Source organism: Colius striatus, chromosome 2 (genome assembly GCF_028858725.1).
Source record: "Colius striatus isolate bColStr4 chromosome 2, bColStr4.1.hap1, whole genome shotgun sequence".
Classification (NCBI taxonomy): domain Eukaryota; kingdom Metazoa; phylum Chordata; class Aves; order Coliiformes; family Coliidae; genus Colius; species Colius striatus.
The window spans coordinates 52,553,993-52,572,611 of record NC_084760.1 but is presented as its reverse complement, the minus strand read 5'-3'; the positions used below and the strand labels follow the sequence as shown (position 1 = coordinate 52,572,611).

Genomic DNA, 18,619 nt, shown 5'->3' with positions numbered 1-18,619 from the left:
CTACAGTATAAGAGCTACAGGGCTCCGGTGGGATTTGAGCACTGTTTGCTGCTTGTGCTATTTAAAGATATAAACTGAGTAAAACTGAAGGTTACATATGCTCCTTAAAATATGCAGGAAAAACTTATTGACCTTTGTCACTGATTTGTTATTATTATTTGAAATACTAACTTTTACAGAGTAAAAGCAGGATTTACTGCTATTCAGCTAATAGAATACTTCCCTGATCAATTTATTGGAAATTGTCATATGTGCAAAACATGTTGCTTGGCTTCAGTTTGCTGGAAGAAGTTTATAGTGTGATTAAACAGAGAGATTATTTGTAGGCAAACTGATGATAGGAACAAATCAGGCTGTCATTTTCTATGGTGTTACAAAATTCTGTATAATGATCCATAGAGAGCAGGTGATACAATAGACCCCAAAATTAGAAATATTTTATCGTTTTAGAATCAACTTGTCAAATTTTGGCACCAATGCTAAATCGCTAGTCATGCTTATGCATTTACTTTTGGAGGCAGAATACTTCATACCTTGCAGCTTTTCTGGAGACTTTAGGATTATTTCCATGACAGATATGTCTTGATAAGAGTAAGCAAATGGACCACAGTATTAAATCAATAGTGAAGTTAGTCTGAACCTTATAAAGCCTTATAAAGGCTTTTCCCTTTTTTAAAATCTAGAATTAGCAGAAAGTTCAAATAAAGATGTAAAGATTGTGCTGCTCTAAACAGGAAAAGGGCATAGCTCTAGCATTACAGATATTTGGTTTTTTTCCACTTCACTGTCATAATCTCTTCTTTATCCAGACCGAGTATGAGTCATTTACTTTTCATGCAGGCCCCCACTTTCCTCTGACAGTGACAAAAGGAAGTGGGTATAACCTGTACCTGTTGAGGAGATATATTATTGGTTGCTACCCATTTATTGATGGCATAGAAATCCATTAACTTTCACCAAACCTCCTAATGGTGTCCTCTAAAGTATTGTCAAATTGGACCCTGTGGGATTGCCAAGGAAAGTATGAGGACACAGGGGAGAGGAGCACCTGTCCCTTGCAATAATCTGTGTCCTCACAAGTTGCAATGTCAAGTGGCTGGTTTTTTTGTACAGTGTATGACAGAAGCATTTCTGTGACCTTCCTCTCGCACCAATGTCAGGATATGAAATCACACATCATTGCTATGTTTTGGGAAATAGGTTGAAGAACTTTTCAGGAGATGGCATTCAAGGTAGTTGGGTGACGACAGTCCAGGTTTATTTGCCAGTTCATTCTGTAGAACAAACATTCTGATGGAGCTTTATTGCTGAGCCATTTAGCATCCTCCCAGCGTTTCACTTCATTTAAACATCCATATTTGGAACAAAGCCAAACTCCTGAATGAACCTTTTTGATTACCTAATGTTGAAAAAACATAAAATAAAGACTCTTACTCGCAGCCTTGGCATCTCAAATAGCTCAGTTTGCTTACACTAAGAAAACTGTTTTTTTTTTTAAAACATGGCATGAAGCTGACTAGGCTTGGGTAGAGTTTTTCCCTCAATCTTCACTGTGATCTTTTCTTAACAAGATTTGATTTGAGAGGAAGGAAGCACTTGACTAGTTGGATAATTTCACGTTTGTTTGTACAAATATTGCGAAGTAGATGTTAATTACTGCCTTCATCAAACCTTTGAGAATATCTGATGACTACAGGGTCATTCATAGAAAAAGCTTTGCTTCTTTATTTGTGCATGTTTTTTCTGATCAATTCTGTATTCAGAACGTATGAGCTCTAATCTTAAATTTGCCACCGACTTTAGCTCCCTGTGACATTTCTGTATTGTTTCTTTGATACAGTTTATGCATTGGGTCACCGTGTATATGATTAGAACTAGAGATATTATGACCTTATGTAACACTTAAAAAGTTGGGATCATTAGCTGTTAAGAGACTTCTTCATTTAAAGAAGTGTAAAATTACTGCTTGGTCTGTGCATACATTGATATTTCTACTGGGGTTGCTATTATGTGAACATTATAAATAATAATTTGTATTTATGTATGAAAAATGCAGACATCTATTCCTTATATGTTGAAGTGATCTCAGTGCTTTCAGGCTTTGATTACTGAAGCTAAAAAAATAGTGCAACAGCTTCTTATTACAACACTATTTTTCTGTCAGAAATTTTTTATTCATTACCTAGGCACTCTTAATGCAGTATCTGGTCATTTTGTTGACCAGTTGTAACATTATTGTTTACTTAAATGATATCAGTTAATATTCTAGCTTAGTCTCTTTTTTTGGTCTTTTTTTTTTTTTTCTTTTTTTTTTTTTTTCTGTTTGGAGGAGGCCTGGAGGTGGTTAATTTTAGCTTTTATATTTCTGGTGGCTGAAACACATATGTTCTCTGTCCCTGTGCAACTGGCATGTTTCACTCATTAACTGTTTCAGATGCAATGTCTGTTTTTTGTGGGAACTGTGAAGATTTCAGATGCTAATGTAAGAAAGAATGAAAGACAGAAAATGATCTCAGTTATTCCCTTAAGGCTGCCAGGCTGGTAGGAAGGCCTTTAATAACCTCAGCTTATGTTTCGTTATATGCTATTGTTTCAGGTTCAATGGATCCGAAGGACTTTCTGAGGGAAGCACAAATAATGAAGAGCTTGAGACATCCAAAGCTTATACAGCTTTATGCTGTCTGTACTTTGGAGAACCCAATTTATATTATTACTGAGCTGATGAGATATGGAAGTCTTCTAGAATACCTTCAAAGTAAGCACATGACTATTAACTCATTTCAAGGGATACCACAGCTGTCAGTTTAGTAAATACACTAACATTAAAGATAGAAGTACAATACTCTGGTTTAATATAAAAGCTACATTATGGGGATGCGAAAAGAGGAAAGAGAGATTTATGAATTTTTGATGTGCCAAAGTATTTGAGAAGTAGGAGAGAATCACATTCACGGTTTTTTTCTTGCCTTATAATGACCCACATTTTTCCACCCAGTTCTACGAGTAGATGGGTGCTGAATAAAAATATAAGTATCCAGAAAGATAGGTCATCACATTTGACATGAAATAGAGGCACTTCCACAAAATATACTTTACAGCTTTGAAATCTATTACTAGGCCAGGACAGCCTTTCACTGTGTATTTGTCCCTTGCCTCTCGCATTAGGGCTTTTATCTCTGCAGCACTTCAAAATGCTCTTTTGAAGGCAAATAATTATTAAAAATTAAGGTTGTACAGCCTGGAACAGAGTAGCATAATGATTGCACTTTAGGTTCACCCTTGCCTTTGAGAAATACTTGATCCTAGTCTTGTTACCCATTTTCAGTTTAGCGGATGTCTCTGAGGTGCTAAATGTCTCTGAAGCTGTAATGATCTCTTGAAGACAAAATCTTTACTGTGATTATCTTTCTAAATATCTTCTCTGTTTCCAGCCAGTAAGGCAAAACCTCATGAAATACCCTAGACTGTATTTATCATGACTCTTACCTTCACCCATCTACTCTATGGAACCATTTTTTAAGTAAGGTTCTGTCCAGGAACAATTACAGCTAAAGGAATCTCTGGTAGAGGGACAGCCTCACCAAGAACTGTGCAGAGAGGGGCTACAATGAGCTTGAGAGAGAATATCTACAGTTTTTTTGACATTTAGTGGCGAGAGGTATCAGGCACATTTTCCTTCAAATTCTCTTTTTTGGTGCCTTTGTGTGCAGATTGCTGCTTATCTGATTGAAAGAGCCTGGCACATCAGAAAATGATTGCTGTGCATGAAAACATTTAATGCACTGGAGAAATAGCTCTGACAGAGCCAGGATGAGTCACAGCAATTGCGAAGGTGAAAACGATCCTGTTTGTGCAGGGACTACATCTCCAGGACACATCAGCACTACAGCCTGCATATAGATCAGTTGCCTGCATATGCACAGCTGCTGTCCTTGCTGTTGGGAGTGCATGTTTGCAGCCTGACCTTTGCCTAGGAGCTCATACCTGTAGCTCTGCATCAGAGAGGCTGTGGATAGTCAGCTAGTTTCCAGGCAGCCAACAAGATAACTGTAAAAATAGCCAGTTGAAATCCAGCCTAATACTATCTCTCCGTGTCTGATGGCCTATGCACAGGAGGATGAACAGAACTAAGAGGTGGAGATGGAGATCTAGGTGCTTTGATAGGTATTGGTCAGCTGTCTGGGTAATAAGAAAAGAGCTATGAAGCTTGCATAGGACTCTGTACCTGGAAGTGATCTGTATCAGCTGGTGGCCAGTACACAGTTCCTGATAAGCATTCTTGAGACTAGGTCACTGCATGAATGAGGAAAACATTTCCAAAAGACTGTTGTCTCTCTGTGCATTATGGGTAAATATGACATACTGGAACAGAGGAACAGTCCAGAGATCATTCTTTGGTTAAAATTCCCCTCGTAGAAATTCATGATATGTTTCTTAACCTTTAAAAATCCCTGATATTTCATGCATAGTGACTGTTGCATTCCACTCTAATGACAGCTACTCAATAATGATGGGCATGTGAATTCCCTGTGCGCTCTGTGACTGTACTTTGTGATACTTCTTGATGAACACTGCTACACAGTTATTGAGTTGCCACCAGTATGAGAAAAATGCAACTGAAAACTTTTCTTTGTTATTGGATGGGAATGAAATTGTCATAAATGTATGAATGTTTTCATCAGTTCTGATAGACCTGGGGCTTGTTCTAGCAGTGATGCAGTCTTGGAGTTTGGTGAATTTTTACAGACGTAATATGCTCAACTGGGGAAAGTGATGCCTGTTTGTTTATTTACTTCCAAGCATCAATCAATTTTTTGCCATCTTTCTTACTGAGATATTGTGATTGGTTGCTTAAAACAAGGTGCAGACCTTCTTTAATATTATATCTAATAAATTTTTCATATGAGGGCTGAAGTTTTGTCAGAAAATACTAGTAAAAAAGGGCATAGAGGCACTACATTTTATTTATAGGATAAAGAATAAGCCATGAGAAGGTTTTATGGATTTGCCAGTAGTGCCTGATTTTGAGTGTGGGAATTACATTAACTTTGTTTTTTGTTGTAGTTTTTCCTTCTTTAAAGCTCTTGAAAGCAAACTAAAACATGTGCATACCCATATGTATATGTATACAGCTAGAAAAATTTCCAATGTGCTCTCAACCAGCCAGGTAGGAGCTGGCTGTGGTCTACAAACTTTTCTAGTTGTACTAACAACGTGCTGTGCTTGAACATTCATTCCTTGACTGGCCCAACTTGGAATTTTGGATTTTTTGCTCAGAAATCTTTACAAGGCAACCATACATGGTCTGCACTTTAGATCCCAAAGAAACTTGTGCATCATCTTTCTGTGCAGTTTGCAGCTCCTGATCAGCCGAGGCTCCTCCTGACAGCTTTTGCTTCTTTAACTCCAGGACAGCAGCAGTGCAGAACCAGAACCCGCTCACAGAGGGAAATCCTCCAAGAAATACTGTAGTAGCCAGGACAACAGTGACCTCTTCCCCTTCCTCAGCTCACATGCTAAAGGCAGCAGGTCAGCCTGGTCTGCAATCCCAAACTGACCTCAATGGAAGAAATAGCCTTTCATCTGCAATTCTACCATTTGAGGTGGATCTCTCATCCATGTCCAAATACAGCACACCTGTGTCTCCTGCAGGGAGTAAGACAGGGAGGGGTTAGCACCTCTAACTCCTATTATACGCTTAAGCGGCTTATTAAACAAGAGGCTTATGAGTCATCCTCTTTTTTTTTTTTCTCTTCCCGCCCCCCCCCCCCCCATATCATTGCTGTGTTCTGCCTCTTGGACCAGGTTTGTACCTGGCCAGCCTGGAGCATCAGCAGAGCACTGACAAACCTGTACTCAAGTCTGTCTGCATCCCCATCTGCTTTCACCAGGAGGTAGTTCACAGCCTGTGCAGATGAAGGAGCAGTGTGAAAGGGAACATGGAGAGAGGGATTTTAAACTGGGTCATATAAGCTGCTTTCTAAAAATTAGGTACTCATGCAAGGTATTTGTACTTATTTAGTTATTATCTGATTAAATACAATATGAAGATTCATATTTTTGTCCAGCAAGCTGAATAATAAATCTCAATGTCTGCCAGTTATCAGAACTGCAAAACTTCCAAGTGCTATGTTATTCTGTTGCCCGATGATGGATTTTCTTGATGGTTAAGTCATAGATTTTCACATAGCCTGTTTTTAATTCCTGTCTCTTTTAAAAGTCAAGACAGCTGCTAAACATGGGTGAGTCAGCAAAGGACTTCCTGAGTCAACAATAGAAGTAAATAATCTTAGTACTGGATTATCACAACACAGTAAGACAGTACACATACAGGGCAAATTTAATCATTTAAAATTAGTTTATTTTACTTATTCATCTGAAAATATCCAGATGAACAGGAAATTTAAGGCCTGGAGATTGCAGAACAGATTAGTAAAGAATGAAATTTTGCACTTCATAAGGAGTGATTGTAAGGTTAGGTCAGATAACTGCAGCAGGCTATGCAGAACTATGCTAAGACTCACTTTCAGTATGAATCAATTAAAAAAAAAACAACAGAAATCTGCCACCTACAAATGTTTTGTTTCTTCAGAATAGAGGCAGTAAGAAAAATTCACCATCCTCAATGAGAAGGGAGAACTAATAATAAATGTAGCAGCAAACACTTGGCTTTTTGATAGTAAGATTCTGAAACAGAAAGCTGAAACTGTTTTGAGTACTAAAGGCTACAGAGGTAGGCACTCATGCTTCAGAGCTTCAGCATTTGGATTTGGGTGACAATGATACTTGACTGTATCAGTGAATTGAGTTACCTAGGTTTTCATTGGGAGATAATTTCTTTGCTATGAGGAGGTCAGGTGACCTCACAATGCCACAAAGGACCTGCATTTGAATTCTAATGTGTTATACCCCAATTACGTTTTTTGAGTACTTGTCTTACTGTTTTTGTCTGCAGTTTCTTGTGTAGTAAGTCTCTCTCCTTCTTTGGAAAGAAGTTGCTGTTCTCAAAGTTCTTCTGCTACTTTGAACAGCCGATCTTTGGTTGCCAAATCTCTATTTCTGGGACTTGCTCATCTTACAGTAGTGGCAATGGCATGCACATTGCTTCAGAAAGTTCTACATGAGAAGCAGACAGCTCGAAAGCAGCTCAAGGATTCCTACTGTTGAGTAGCAGCAACAGAGATAACAGCGTGAAGCAGTCAAGTGGACTGGAAAGTGAAAATGAGTTACACTTGACAGCAGATGGTGTATTTCCCAGTAAGAATCACTGGAGAACAGGGAACCAGCATAATTTTTTACTTTTCCAACTTTAGTCAGCTTCAGCTACACTCAGTGAGTACTAACATTAGCTCTTAATCACAGTTTGGAGCAGGTTATGCACTTGTCAGAAAGGCAAACATCTGCATTATTATTGCTAGATAACCACCTTCTTTTTTTGGACTGTGTCAGGAGTAACTTCCAGGGCTATATCAACTTCTGTGAGGTGTCTGCTCTTTTAGAGAAGATGAGACAGAAATTTTTACTCAGTTATCGTGAAAGCGGTTGCATAGCTTTAAATAGTATCGTTCACTAACCTCAGCCCTTTGGTTGGTCTGTTACTTTATTGTATTCCGCGGTTTTGTTGATTTCTGTTGGCTCTTTGAAACAGTCAGCTGTTATGTTATTTATATCTGAATACCATAAATATTGTTATTCTTGTCCTCATCTTCTTTTTAAACAGAAGATGCAGGCTCCCAAATCTTCCTGCCACAACAAGTAGACATGGCTGCTCAGGTGGCTTCCGGGATGGCTTACCTTGAATCTCAGAACTATATCCATCGGGATTTGGCAGCCAGGAATGTTTTGGTTGGTGAGCACCATGTTTGCAAAGTTGCAGACTTTGGACTTGCAAGAGTTTTTAAGGTGGGTTGTGAGAGGGTGAATTGGCTCTGCTTCAACTCAGGGGACCGAGGTAGAAGAGGTTAATTAAAGAATAAACTGCAGTCTCTGAATTGCTGAGTTCAGGCAAAAAGCATGCAAGGGAGAAAAGGACCCCTAACATGTTCACTTGTAAGGGAAAGTACATAAAAATGTGTTGACAGATGTTCTGCCCTTGTTCATTTCCCCACTGCCTCCATGATACTTGCAAGTGCATGTAGTAATCATAAAAGGACCTTATTCCTTCCCATGACTAACAGTGGAATTTGTAAAGTGAGCTCTCAGAGCTTTAAATCTGATACAGTTTCAAGTTCTCTACCATTGCACTGTTTTTTTTCTCTCGAGGACATGGAATGCCAAGTAGTGTTGACCAAGATCACCTTAGGAAAGAGCTCTGCTTTAGCAGTGAGATTTCCTACCTCTGAAAATTATTTAATCATACTTGGAAAGATTTGATTTGCCATATTTTATGGGTTTCAGTATGGAATCCCTAATTTCTGAGGTCTTATTATTGATTTTTGTTCTTGCACTAAGAAGAAAAAACTGAGACAAAAGCCTTCTGCTTCTTACTTGCTTTTTTCTGTTCAAGCAGCAGAAATTGAAGTTCATAACAGTTGGATTTATTACATACTGAAGTATAGAATAATGGCTTGACAGTGGCATCAAGGGACTTTGAAAGTACATTTTGCTTATTTTTGATTCTTCTAGTTATGCATAAGTTCAGATTGCACATTTTTTAACATGACAAACATATTTTTGTAAATGAACAATACTTACAATGAATATTTCTTCTCTGTCCTCACTAGAGAGGGTAATAATTTACAACTGTTGACATTTTTTGTTAAAACTGAACTTTGCTAAAATACTCTGTCATAGAGTCATCTTGGCAAGCTTTCTTAGGAATACCCTGCCTCCTAAGCCAAAGCACCAACATGGTCACATGTAAAGATCCCAAAGGAGCAGGTGGGAGAAATGAAATCTGTATGTGTTTGTGCATTAATTAGCGTAATCAAATCATTTATTGTTTCTAGACATGAGTATTACGGTCAAGATGCCAACTGTATCAATATGTAGATACGATACACTAACAGCCAGTCTTCTGAAAACTGTAGGGCATTACATCTGGGAAATGTACACTCTCTATTAAAAACAATCAAACAAACAAAATCTTGTACACCCCTTCCTGGATTTGCATGTGAAAAACCTGACCAGGGCCTGCAAGTGCTAAATTCCTAAATTCCATTTAGGAATTAAAAAGAGAATAAATGTTCACCAAGTTTATGTGTCTATGCTGTAAAACTTTAAGGATGTGATTCTATAAATTTACAAGCAAATATTTTTTTCTTTTTCTATGTGTCTTTCATCTTCACTTTACAAGAATTAATTGGACCCACAGCTAATATGTTAATTTGAATCACTTGGAGTTTGTTCTTTGGTCCCGGAAACCAGCTTAAGTGATTGTTATCAAAGTTAATGGCCCTTCAACACCACAATAAATCACAGAAGAAAGGTTCTGAAATTCATTAGCTCTTACTCTTGCTTTTGCTGTTTACTGTAGACCAGACATGGAGCCATTTGGTCCCTGTTGTCAGCAGGATACTTATGCTGCCACTCCTGACAGACTTCTGAAATCTTGCATGCCAGGTCCAGAAGTCACAGTAGCAGGTTGTAATTAATCACGAGCCACTCCAGCACTGCGTGCTCACTTGAAATGATAAATGCTTTAGAAAAGCCTCCGATGAATGGTACCATTTCTCAACTGTGAAACACAATTCAACAATACACTTCAAAAAGCACATGCTTTGACAGCGTGAAAGTCAAGGGCTGGCTAAAAGAGGTTAAGATTAAGCATGTGCTTAGCTAGTCATGTGCTTAAGTGTTTTGCTGCAGCAGATCTGAAATCAGACTTGCTTTGTTTTACCCATGACAGGTAGAAAATGAAAACATATATGAAGCTAGGCCTGAGACAAAACTCCCAGTAAAATGGACAGCCCCAGAGGCAATCCGCTACAACAAATTCAGCATTAAGTCAGATGTCTGGTCATTTGGAATACTTCTGTTTGAAATAATCACCTACGGGAAGATGCCTTATGCTGGTAAGTGCTTTTACCTAGAGATTGATGTCTAATGTTTTCTTGCCATAAGAACACACACACAAAAAAGTTGAATGCTTGAACTATGGGCATGTTAGAAGGTTAAATCTGTAAATATAGAAAGGAGACTGTTTAGATGGAGTCAATTTAGTGGGTCAGAACTTCTGGCTGCCCTAGCCTACCTGGAAGCTTTCCAAAGGCTGTCATTAGCAGGCATTCAGGCTTTCTCTGGAGTCAACCTGCACTGCACAGACACTTAAGCCAAGTGGCTGTTTCTTTCCAGCATGAGGTCAAAGACGTCACTTCTTGGAATACTGAAAAAAGGAAAGGTTTTTCTGTCCCCCATCCTGCCCATGTTTTTGGTTTTGTAGTTTTGGTTTGGTTTGTTTTGGTTTTGGGTTTTTGATTTTTTGACGATATCTCATGGAAGAACAGATTACTATGTGTGAAATACTGCACACACACTTCAGGAAGGTACCTAAAAAAAAATGTGTATTTTTTTACCCACTTCCCTCATATTTGATTATTGCAGTAGAAAGTCTTCATAAAAAGAAGGAACAGAAGAATTAGAAATAAAATGCTACCAACCTCAAAAGTAGATTTAATGGTATAAGGCCAGCTATTATTCTTAGCACTGTGAGAAATGTTCAAGGAACTGTGGCTCCAATAACACAAGGTACCAGTGAGATGATTGACTATGACTCTTTTTATGCTAGTGAGGAGAACACAAGGGAAGGACTAAAGCAAAGAAAAGTTATGCTGCATCTGTACAGGCCTGAGGGTTGATGTGTTCACCATAAACTACATTTCACAAGGTCCCAAACTGGTATTTCCTGAAAAAGGAAAAATTGATTTTTGTTTTTGATTCCCGCCTTCATGTTTCATGAAACTAACCTGAAAAATACAAACTCAAAACCACAGAAAAATAAAACCAAAGCCAAAAGTCCTCAACTCTTTCTTACATAAACTATAGGTGTGTGCATATACAAATGCACACATAAACTACTTAAGTATATGTAACACCATGATTCTCAGTATTGTCTGAAAATATGTACAGCATTATCCCTTTGCAAAGATGTAGTTTGCTTGTAACTTTACAGTAGAAAATGTCCTTTTGCCATATCTGCTTGCTTACTTGGTATTACTTTTGGGAGTTTGTCCTCAGAAATCAGCTGGGAGAAAAGATTATGTTGATCTGTGGTGGCAGTGGGTAATGTGCAGAGGAAACACTACTCACAGATCTAGGGAAAAGAAATAAAGATTATGCAATTCAAGATTTAATTTACAGAGCAGAAAATTGAAGGGAACCAGGCAATTGTCTTACTATATAAAGGTATAGCAAAGGTAAAGGAGTGATTTCTTCTCCATGACTCACAGTGACAGAGAGGGCAGAATGTCCTTGCATAGCTGCCTCAGAGGAAACTTGGGCTGACATTGGGGGAAACTTTCTAAATGTGAGGAAAATTCAGCAGCAGGACAGATTTTCATGGGAGATTTTGGAGCCACTGAGACTAGAGGGATTTAGAAACAATTTAAGTGAAACAGATGTCAGAAAAATTTTGGCAAACCTGTGTGGAGGAGGAAAAGCCTTGCACCTAGACGAACCCATTTGCTATGCCTCTAAGGTGGCCCAGTCAGGGACAGAGGACTGGTAAATGTTGACAATGTTTTTTTAACTGCTGGTGAGGCATCCTCCAATGACTCCTGTGTTCTGTTGTTGTTGAAAGGGGACTGCTAAGGCCAGCTCTCCTCTCAGTGTGCACATGTACCTAGCGGTAGGGCATCCCGTTGCCTCGTCTTAGTAAGAGGTGGGGACATGTGGTAGTCAGGTGAACTCCTTTTGGTTTGCAGGTATGCCAGGACAGCAGGTGATCCAGATGCTGGACAAGGGGTACAGACTTCCTCAGCCAGAGACCTGCCCGGAGCCATTCTACCAGCTGATGCTGCAGTGCTGGAGTACGGAGGCGGGTGAGCGGCCCACCTTCCAGGTCCTCTGTGACAAGCTGGAGTGCTACTTTGAGACCAACACCTACTCCTACGCCCACGCCCATGCTGTGGTGAGATGAATCCCAGGCCAATGCTGAGGGACAGATGCTAGCCAACATGGATGAAGGGAATGGGGCTGTGAAATCAGCTTAACCTCAGATGTGGAGGTTATTAGGGGAGGGCTGAGCAATTCTGGTGCATTTTCATCCCCATGCTGATATGCAAAGACATTTAAACTTTTTGCTGCTGGCAAGTGTTTTGTAAGAGTAAGCATCAGGAAGCTGGTTGGGTGGAAGCTTTCAAAAAAATAAAATGCCTTCTATTTATTTTTAAAATAACAGATTGTAAGAATGAACAAATGAAATGAGTGTTTCTCAATAACCATTGTAGAATTTTGTCTCATCTGTATTGGAATAATTGCCATTCCTTAGATTTTTTTGTTCCTACTAGGTTGTTCTCATGAAGGAATGTGATGGCTCTGCACAGCAGGATCTGTGCTTACTGAGTCCTCTTATGGTAAAAAAAAATAAATAAAAAAAAAATCCATGACTGTGATGATGGCAGAATCACAATTAATTGCCTTGCTTAGACTTGAAGTACATATGAATAAAACAGATGTTCATGGGAGAAAAGGAATTCTTTTGTTTGGTGGATGCTGAGTGATCTTTTTTAGTTTGTCTACTGTTCCTCTTCTACAAGAATAAACACAATTATTATGAGACTCTCAAAGCTTTTTGTTCTTAACGTCTTTAAATAGTGCCGGGGAACTGATGAGTTGTCGTCCATTGAAGTATAAAGATTTGCTTTATAGTTCTTCATTTTAGGGATATTGGAGAAAAAGATGTTTTAACCGGAAATCAAGACTGTCTTAGATTTTTAGAGTGACATCCTTTCCTCTCTTGCTGCCAAAATCACAGACTCTCTCCAAAAGGACAAGTTCCAGGGCAGGTCTAGGTGTCTAACAGAGGAACTAGCAATCTATACCTCCATCTTCTCCAGATGTAATTTTAATATGAGACGTTGAAATAATAGATGACACATTTTATTTTGTTCCACGGAGAAATGGAACCCAGGTGCTTCTGCTAGCAGTCTTTACAGCTACAGATTTTAGATTGGTTTTTTTTGGAGTTTTTCTAATTAACTACAATATTGGTTCTGCTAAAATCTGATATCACTGTGACAGTTTTATGTGCTCAATTGTGAGGCTTAGAGAACTAAGTTTTAATTATTTACTTATGAGTCATCAGTTAATTATTCAACAACATAATCCAGGAGTTAAGAGCTGTACTGTGTTAACATAGTGTGAGCTCAGTGTAAGTGTGCTACCGTTTTCAGCTAATATCAAAAAAGGGTATAAATAAATGAAAAGGTTGGTTACTTTAAAGGCTGGGCAGCTTTTCATTTTCTTTTCTTCTCTTTTCTTTATACTTCAAATCCATTCATCTCAGTGCTTTGCTTCTAATTTTTAATTTCCTTTTCCCCTCCTGTACTTTTGGAAGGCAGTACACCTATTTTTTATTTCATACTCATCTCTCATGTACTTGCTATCGAGATCTCCTTTCCGTACTGTCTTTCTAGCATTCTGTCGCTGTTCATCTTTATTTTCTATGCAGTTTCTCCCTACTAACCCTCTTTATACTAATTGCATTTGCAAAGCACAATACAGCGGTAATTAATTAACTGTCATAGCATCCATGAGATTTTGGGAAGTAATCATGCACTCTGAAAAAAGAGGCTAAATGACTTTGCCAAACCCATCCTGATAAGGATTGACATGGAAGGAACTGGGATACTCGTAGGCAGTGTCTCCTGCTGTCCTCCATCCATGTTTGTTTTGTGCACTGAGTTGGTCTGAGAAAGTCTTATGCCTGGTAGAGCTCCTTTCCCACTATCAACAATCCAGCTAAGGCCAAGCTTGGAAACCACAGATGCTGCAGTGAGATCCTCTTTCTGACTTAAATCCGTGCACTTGCTCCCTTATTTTGCCTCTCTGTAAAGTGCTGTTATACCAGTGAAATGCTGCTACTCCAACATGAGCTCTAATTTTGTATCTGTGTTTCCCTGGGCTGTCAAAGGAACAAGAGAAAAATCAGCAATGAAATCAGCCTGGCTCTGAAAAGAAAAAGTAACGTGGAAAATTAATTATTCATTTTTAACTCTTTGCCTCCATATTTTTTTCAGTCAAATGCATCCATTACCAAGGAAGTCTGGGGGAAGTGGGTGGCAAAGAGTGATAAACCTTCACAGATTTCAATTTGCTTACAGGCAATGCAGCAAGCAAAATTATACCTTTCGAAGTCTAGCTCTGTTTTATAATAATTTTATTTATATGGCAGATAACAATTATAGTCAGAAGTCTTTGCTATGTCTTAATTAAAATTAAACATCAAGGTTATCATTTACAGTTATAGTGTGCAGTAAAATGAGTTTAACTCATCTCATTCTATTCTTGAGGCCTTTTATGTTCAAGGTTCTGCTAGAGCTATCTGTTGTACTTGTTTTTACCTGATGGATCATGGAGGGAAAATAACGGATTGTTATGAGAAACAGTAATAGATTTTTTGAACTGACATAAATTCCTATGTTTAGATAGAATAGAAGAGATAAGTTGAATTTTCTACAATAAAGCAGTCCTTGTGAAATTCACTTCACATAAATTGCACTGAGATGTCTTTTATGTAATGTTTTATTTATGTAATTCAGTTATTCCTTGAGAACGAAATCATTTTATGTGGCCTTACAAAAGATAACTTAAAAATGTCCGAACAGAAAGAAAGAATGAACCTCTATTTTTCTCAGACTCTCCATTGTTCAGGAAGTTACGGAGCAATGCAATTGAACTGTAAGTAGTAGGGAGTCCCTAGTGTTTGGTTTTGACTCCTACAAGAGAACCTTTGCTCACTTAATCTGCATTCAGGAGCATATACAGGAATATGAAATGTGTGATAGGGCAGCAGGGAGCCTTCTATCACCTGTACTATTTTTTTTTTTGTCTAACGTATCTCATACCTGATTTCTGAACGATTTGTCTGTGAGCAGCAGTTTTCTTTGTGTAGATTTGTGACTTATAGCATGCAAGGCACTGAACGAGCAGAGTGCATGATTTTATTACAGTTCAGACTCTACAAACTATCAGTGCATGGAAATGGAGCACATGACTCAGTCAAGTGATTGCTCCTCAAGCTCTTCTACGTGCTTCTGTTTCACTCCTTTAAAAAGTGCTATAGTATCATGTTTTCTCAGTGCTCCCACGGCCATTGTGACTCACTGGTCAGCTATTGGTAGTGTATGGATCTCACAGCAGATAAAAATGCTGCACATAAGAGTTGTGCCACTGTGTTCAAAGAGGTACAGGTGTGTGGGGTGTTTTTATGGAAAGCTGTGTGGCTTCCATTCTGTTCCAACAATATCTGGGCCAGATGTGTTCTTCAGTGTGTGACTGAGACCCTGCCTCAGTCACCTGTTGCAAAAATTCACCTGGAAGAACTCTGCATCAGCTCAAATAAAATACTGAACTGAGGTCTATGAAAAAGACTTAATTTTATCCACGCTTACTATTAACAGGTCCTTGTAATTTATTTTTTCAGTTTCAGGCTTCTCAGGAATGACTAATACAAAAGAAAAAAAATCAATGACATGTTTAAGCAAGCCGGAGAAATCATTGAAAAGGACTTTGGCATTTTAATCTTCACAGCTACTTTGTGCAGAAGAATACAGTCCTTCCTTATTTTGGTATAGAGAAAACTAAAACATACATTGAAGCATTCAGTATTCTAGAAATGAGTTTTAACCAATTCCTGGATCTTAATACCACTGGAATTGAAAACTGTGATAGAAATTGTACCTTGATTCCCACCACGGTTTTCAACAAAACAAATTCTGCTAAAATTAGGCAAATGTATGAGAAGATAGGTATACAACTTCTTTATTTCTTTCTACTGATCCTAGTTCTTTACCAATATTATTACAGGAGGATTAGAACTCCCACAGATTAAAAAGACTTTTCAGTTACTCTTAGAAGTAAGAGTTTTTTCCATTCCTTTTCTAAAGTAAAGTAAAAGAAAGTTGAGTCTTGAAAGTTATTCCCAAAGATATCTGTAAAAAAAAAAAACCCAACATAAAAGTCACTGCTGAATTTGTAGAAGACACTCTGGACAAGCTGGTTGTGCTATTTACACTGTTAAAGAAAAGAAAAACATACTGCACTGTATTCTTTTCTCTAATTACTTTGATATAAATATCTGAATATAGTCATTGGACTACTGTGGTTTAACATAATAAAGAATTCAAATATATATGCAGTGATGTCAAAACAGTATGATTTCCCATCTCTGTAGCTCGATAGCTATATCTCTCTGCTTAGAAGATATCTAAACATGCAAAAGTTTTTGTTATTGGTTATGATGGCTTTCAGCTTTTTATCTCACTATTTTTTTTTTCTGTTCTCGGTATTTAAAAAAAAATACTTGGATATTTTTATACTGTGATTAGTTTATTTACTTTTGCAAACAGCAAAATCTGTTCATATTCCAAAGGCCTCCATTACTCTGCCAAATATTTAAAATGACAAAAATCAAACCACAATGCATTCAGTGTTTTGTTTTGTATTTTTTCCTATTAGGCAACTTCTTATAAATGCCTGTCCACTCTGTACTATCATCAGTATTTCAGTTCCACATCCCCCTCAGAAGCCAGAAGAGTGAAAACTGAACTTGTGTATTCCTGTAGAACTCCTTGGCTCTGGGTTAGTTTGGACCCAAACTGAAAATTTGAAAAATGTACATTTCACTGTCCCATTTACGTCATCTTCTAATTGTAGGCATCAGTTCACCAAAGTTAGGAATGTCACCTGACATTACACTCTTATCACAACACTTCGATAGTAACTGTCTCTCCTCTTCCTCTGCCATCAGCATCGCCTGTCTCCTTAGCAAGCTGGCTCTCATCAATACTCTCATCCCTGCCAGATACCAAATCAGTTATGGAGAGACATGCAGTAACAGGTTAGAAGCCCGCAAGTCTTCTCTAATTTATTTAATTGTTGTTCTGCTACACATACATACAATGAATTAAGATAATAAAATGATTCCTATCACAGCTGACAGGCTGCCTTTGGAGTTAACAAGAAATGACTCAGTACACATCTTTGGGACTTCTCGACTATAAATAATAATATTGCTACAGTCAGCTAACGAGGTAATGGAATTTGGAAGAAATGAGGTATGAGAGCTGCTACATCACAAGCTTCACCACAGTCTTCCCTGAAAGACAAGCACAGACCTGTTTCTGTTTGAAAGGCTGGTGGGAAGAGAAACTCATTGATGATGGGACACAAGAGATTGTGATAGTTCCCTAAATTCCTGACATCAGGATCTTAATATTGATCTGATGTTTTCCTGTGAGGTGAGAAATAGAAAATGGACTAGACTTTTAATGGAGGAAAATTCCATGATATAGGGCATGACTATAATCTAAGGTGTTAGCAATGTATAAATCTCCAACCATGTATGGGACGGAGAGTTCTTTTTCTACCTGTACTGTGACTACATCTGGGTCTGGCTCCCAGGCAATCTGCCTTAAAAAGCAAACACACACTGGAGGCCAAAACTGGGAATAAATTTCACCACTGTCAGTTGCCTTTAAGAAAACCTCTGCCTTTGCTTATAACCCTATATATCAAACACTGGTGGCAAACTTGAAGTATCTGTATGCTGTGGATGTGTGTAGGAAGACCTCAACCAGTTGGGGTAGCTTCTGTCGTCTGGCTATGGCCTTTTGAAAACAGCTGTTGTTAACAGGGACTGTTATGACTTCTGATGTGGATAAGACCTTTGATTTCTGAAATGCCACCAGTGCACCTTGCCACTCACACACAACCAAGGCAATATTCTTACCTTGGAAATTCTTTGTTTTGGCAAGTGTTTATACTTTGCTCAGCTCCTTTCCTATGATCTTTGAGAGATGTGACAAGACTTCAGGTTGCAGTAGCAGAAAGCTCAGTCCTACTGGCTTTGGCTTTTGTATTAGCAGTAGTAAATGATGGATTTGGGTAAGTTATCACAATTTATCAGTAGAGTAAAACTAAAGAGATGAGGAAGGAAAGAGTAAATTCAGAGCAAGAAATTAATTGTGGTGGGTTTTTTTGATCAGCTATCCATTTACATCTTTAGGTTTCTATGGATGTTTCATTTTCTCTTTGAATTATATTAAGTTTTTTTTGGCCTCACAGAAAAACTTAGTCCTAACCAAAGCCATTACTATGTATAAAACCTTCTAGCTAATTTTAATTTATCTTGTCAAGGATAACATTTTAGTGTCTGACTGATTTAGCTGAAAGTTGGAAGCTTTCCTATGCCAGGCTCATTTCTCACTGTAGCTCATTTAGCCCACTAATGCTACAGATTACTATGTGTGGTCAGCAGTAGGATCGAACAGCTCTACGGTGATCCAATAGCTTTTCCCATCCTGGAAGCACAGTGGTACATGGTCATATTACAGAATCACAAAATCTTAAGTGTTGGAAGGGACCTTGAAAGATCATCTAATCCAATCCCCCCAACAGAGAAGGACCTCCTAGAGAAAACCACTTACCTGCTCCACTTCAGGAGCATGCAATGTAGCTA

The 18,619-nt window shown here is 38.3% G+C and overlaps 1 protein-coding gene across 1 annotated transcript in view; it reads left to right on the top strand.

The window, feature by feature from the left end:
- Positions 1–12,697, top strand: part of FRK (fyn related Src family tyrosine kinase) — a 52,504-nt gene extending 39,807 nt beyond the window's left edge. Inside the window, exons 5-8 of the mRNA XM_061989521.1 lie at positions 2,597–2,755; positions 7,721–7,902; positions 9,848–10,013; positions 11,862–12,697. Coding sequence (XP_061845505.1) covers positions 2,597–2,755; positions 7,721–7,902; positions 9,848–10,013; positions 11,862–12,076 — 722 coding nt within the window. The 3' untranslated portion in view covers positions 12,077–12,697. The remainder of the gene's footprint in view (positions 1–2,596; positions 2,756–7,720; positions 7,903–9,847; positions 10,014–11,861) is intronic.
- The last annotated feature ends 5,922 nt before the right edge of the window (positions 12,698–18,619 follow it).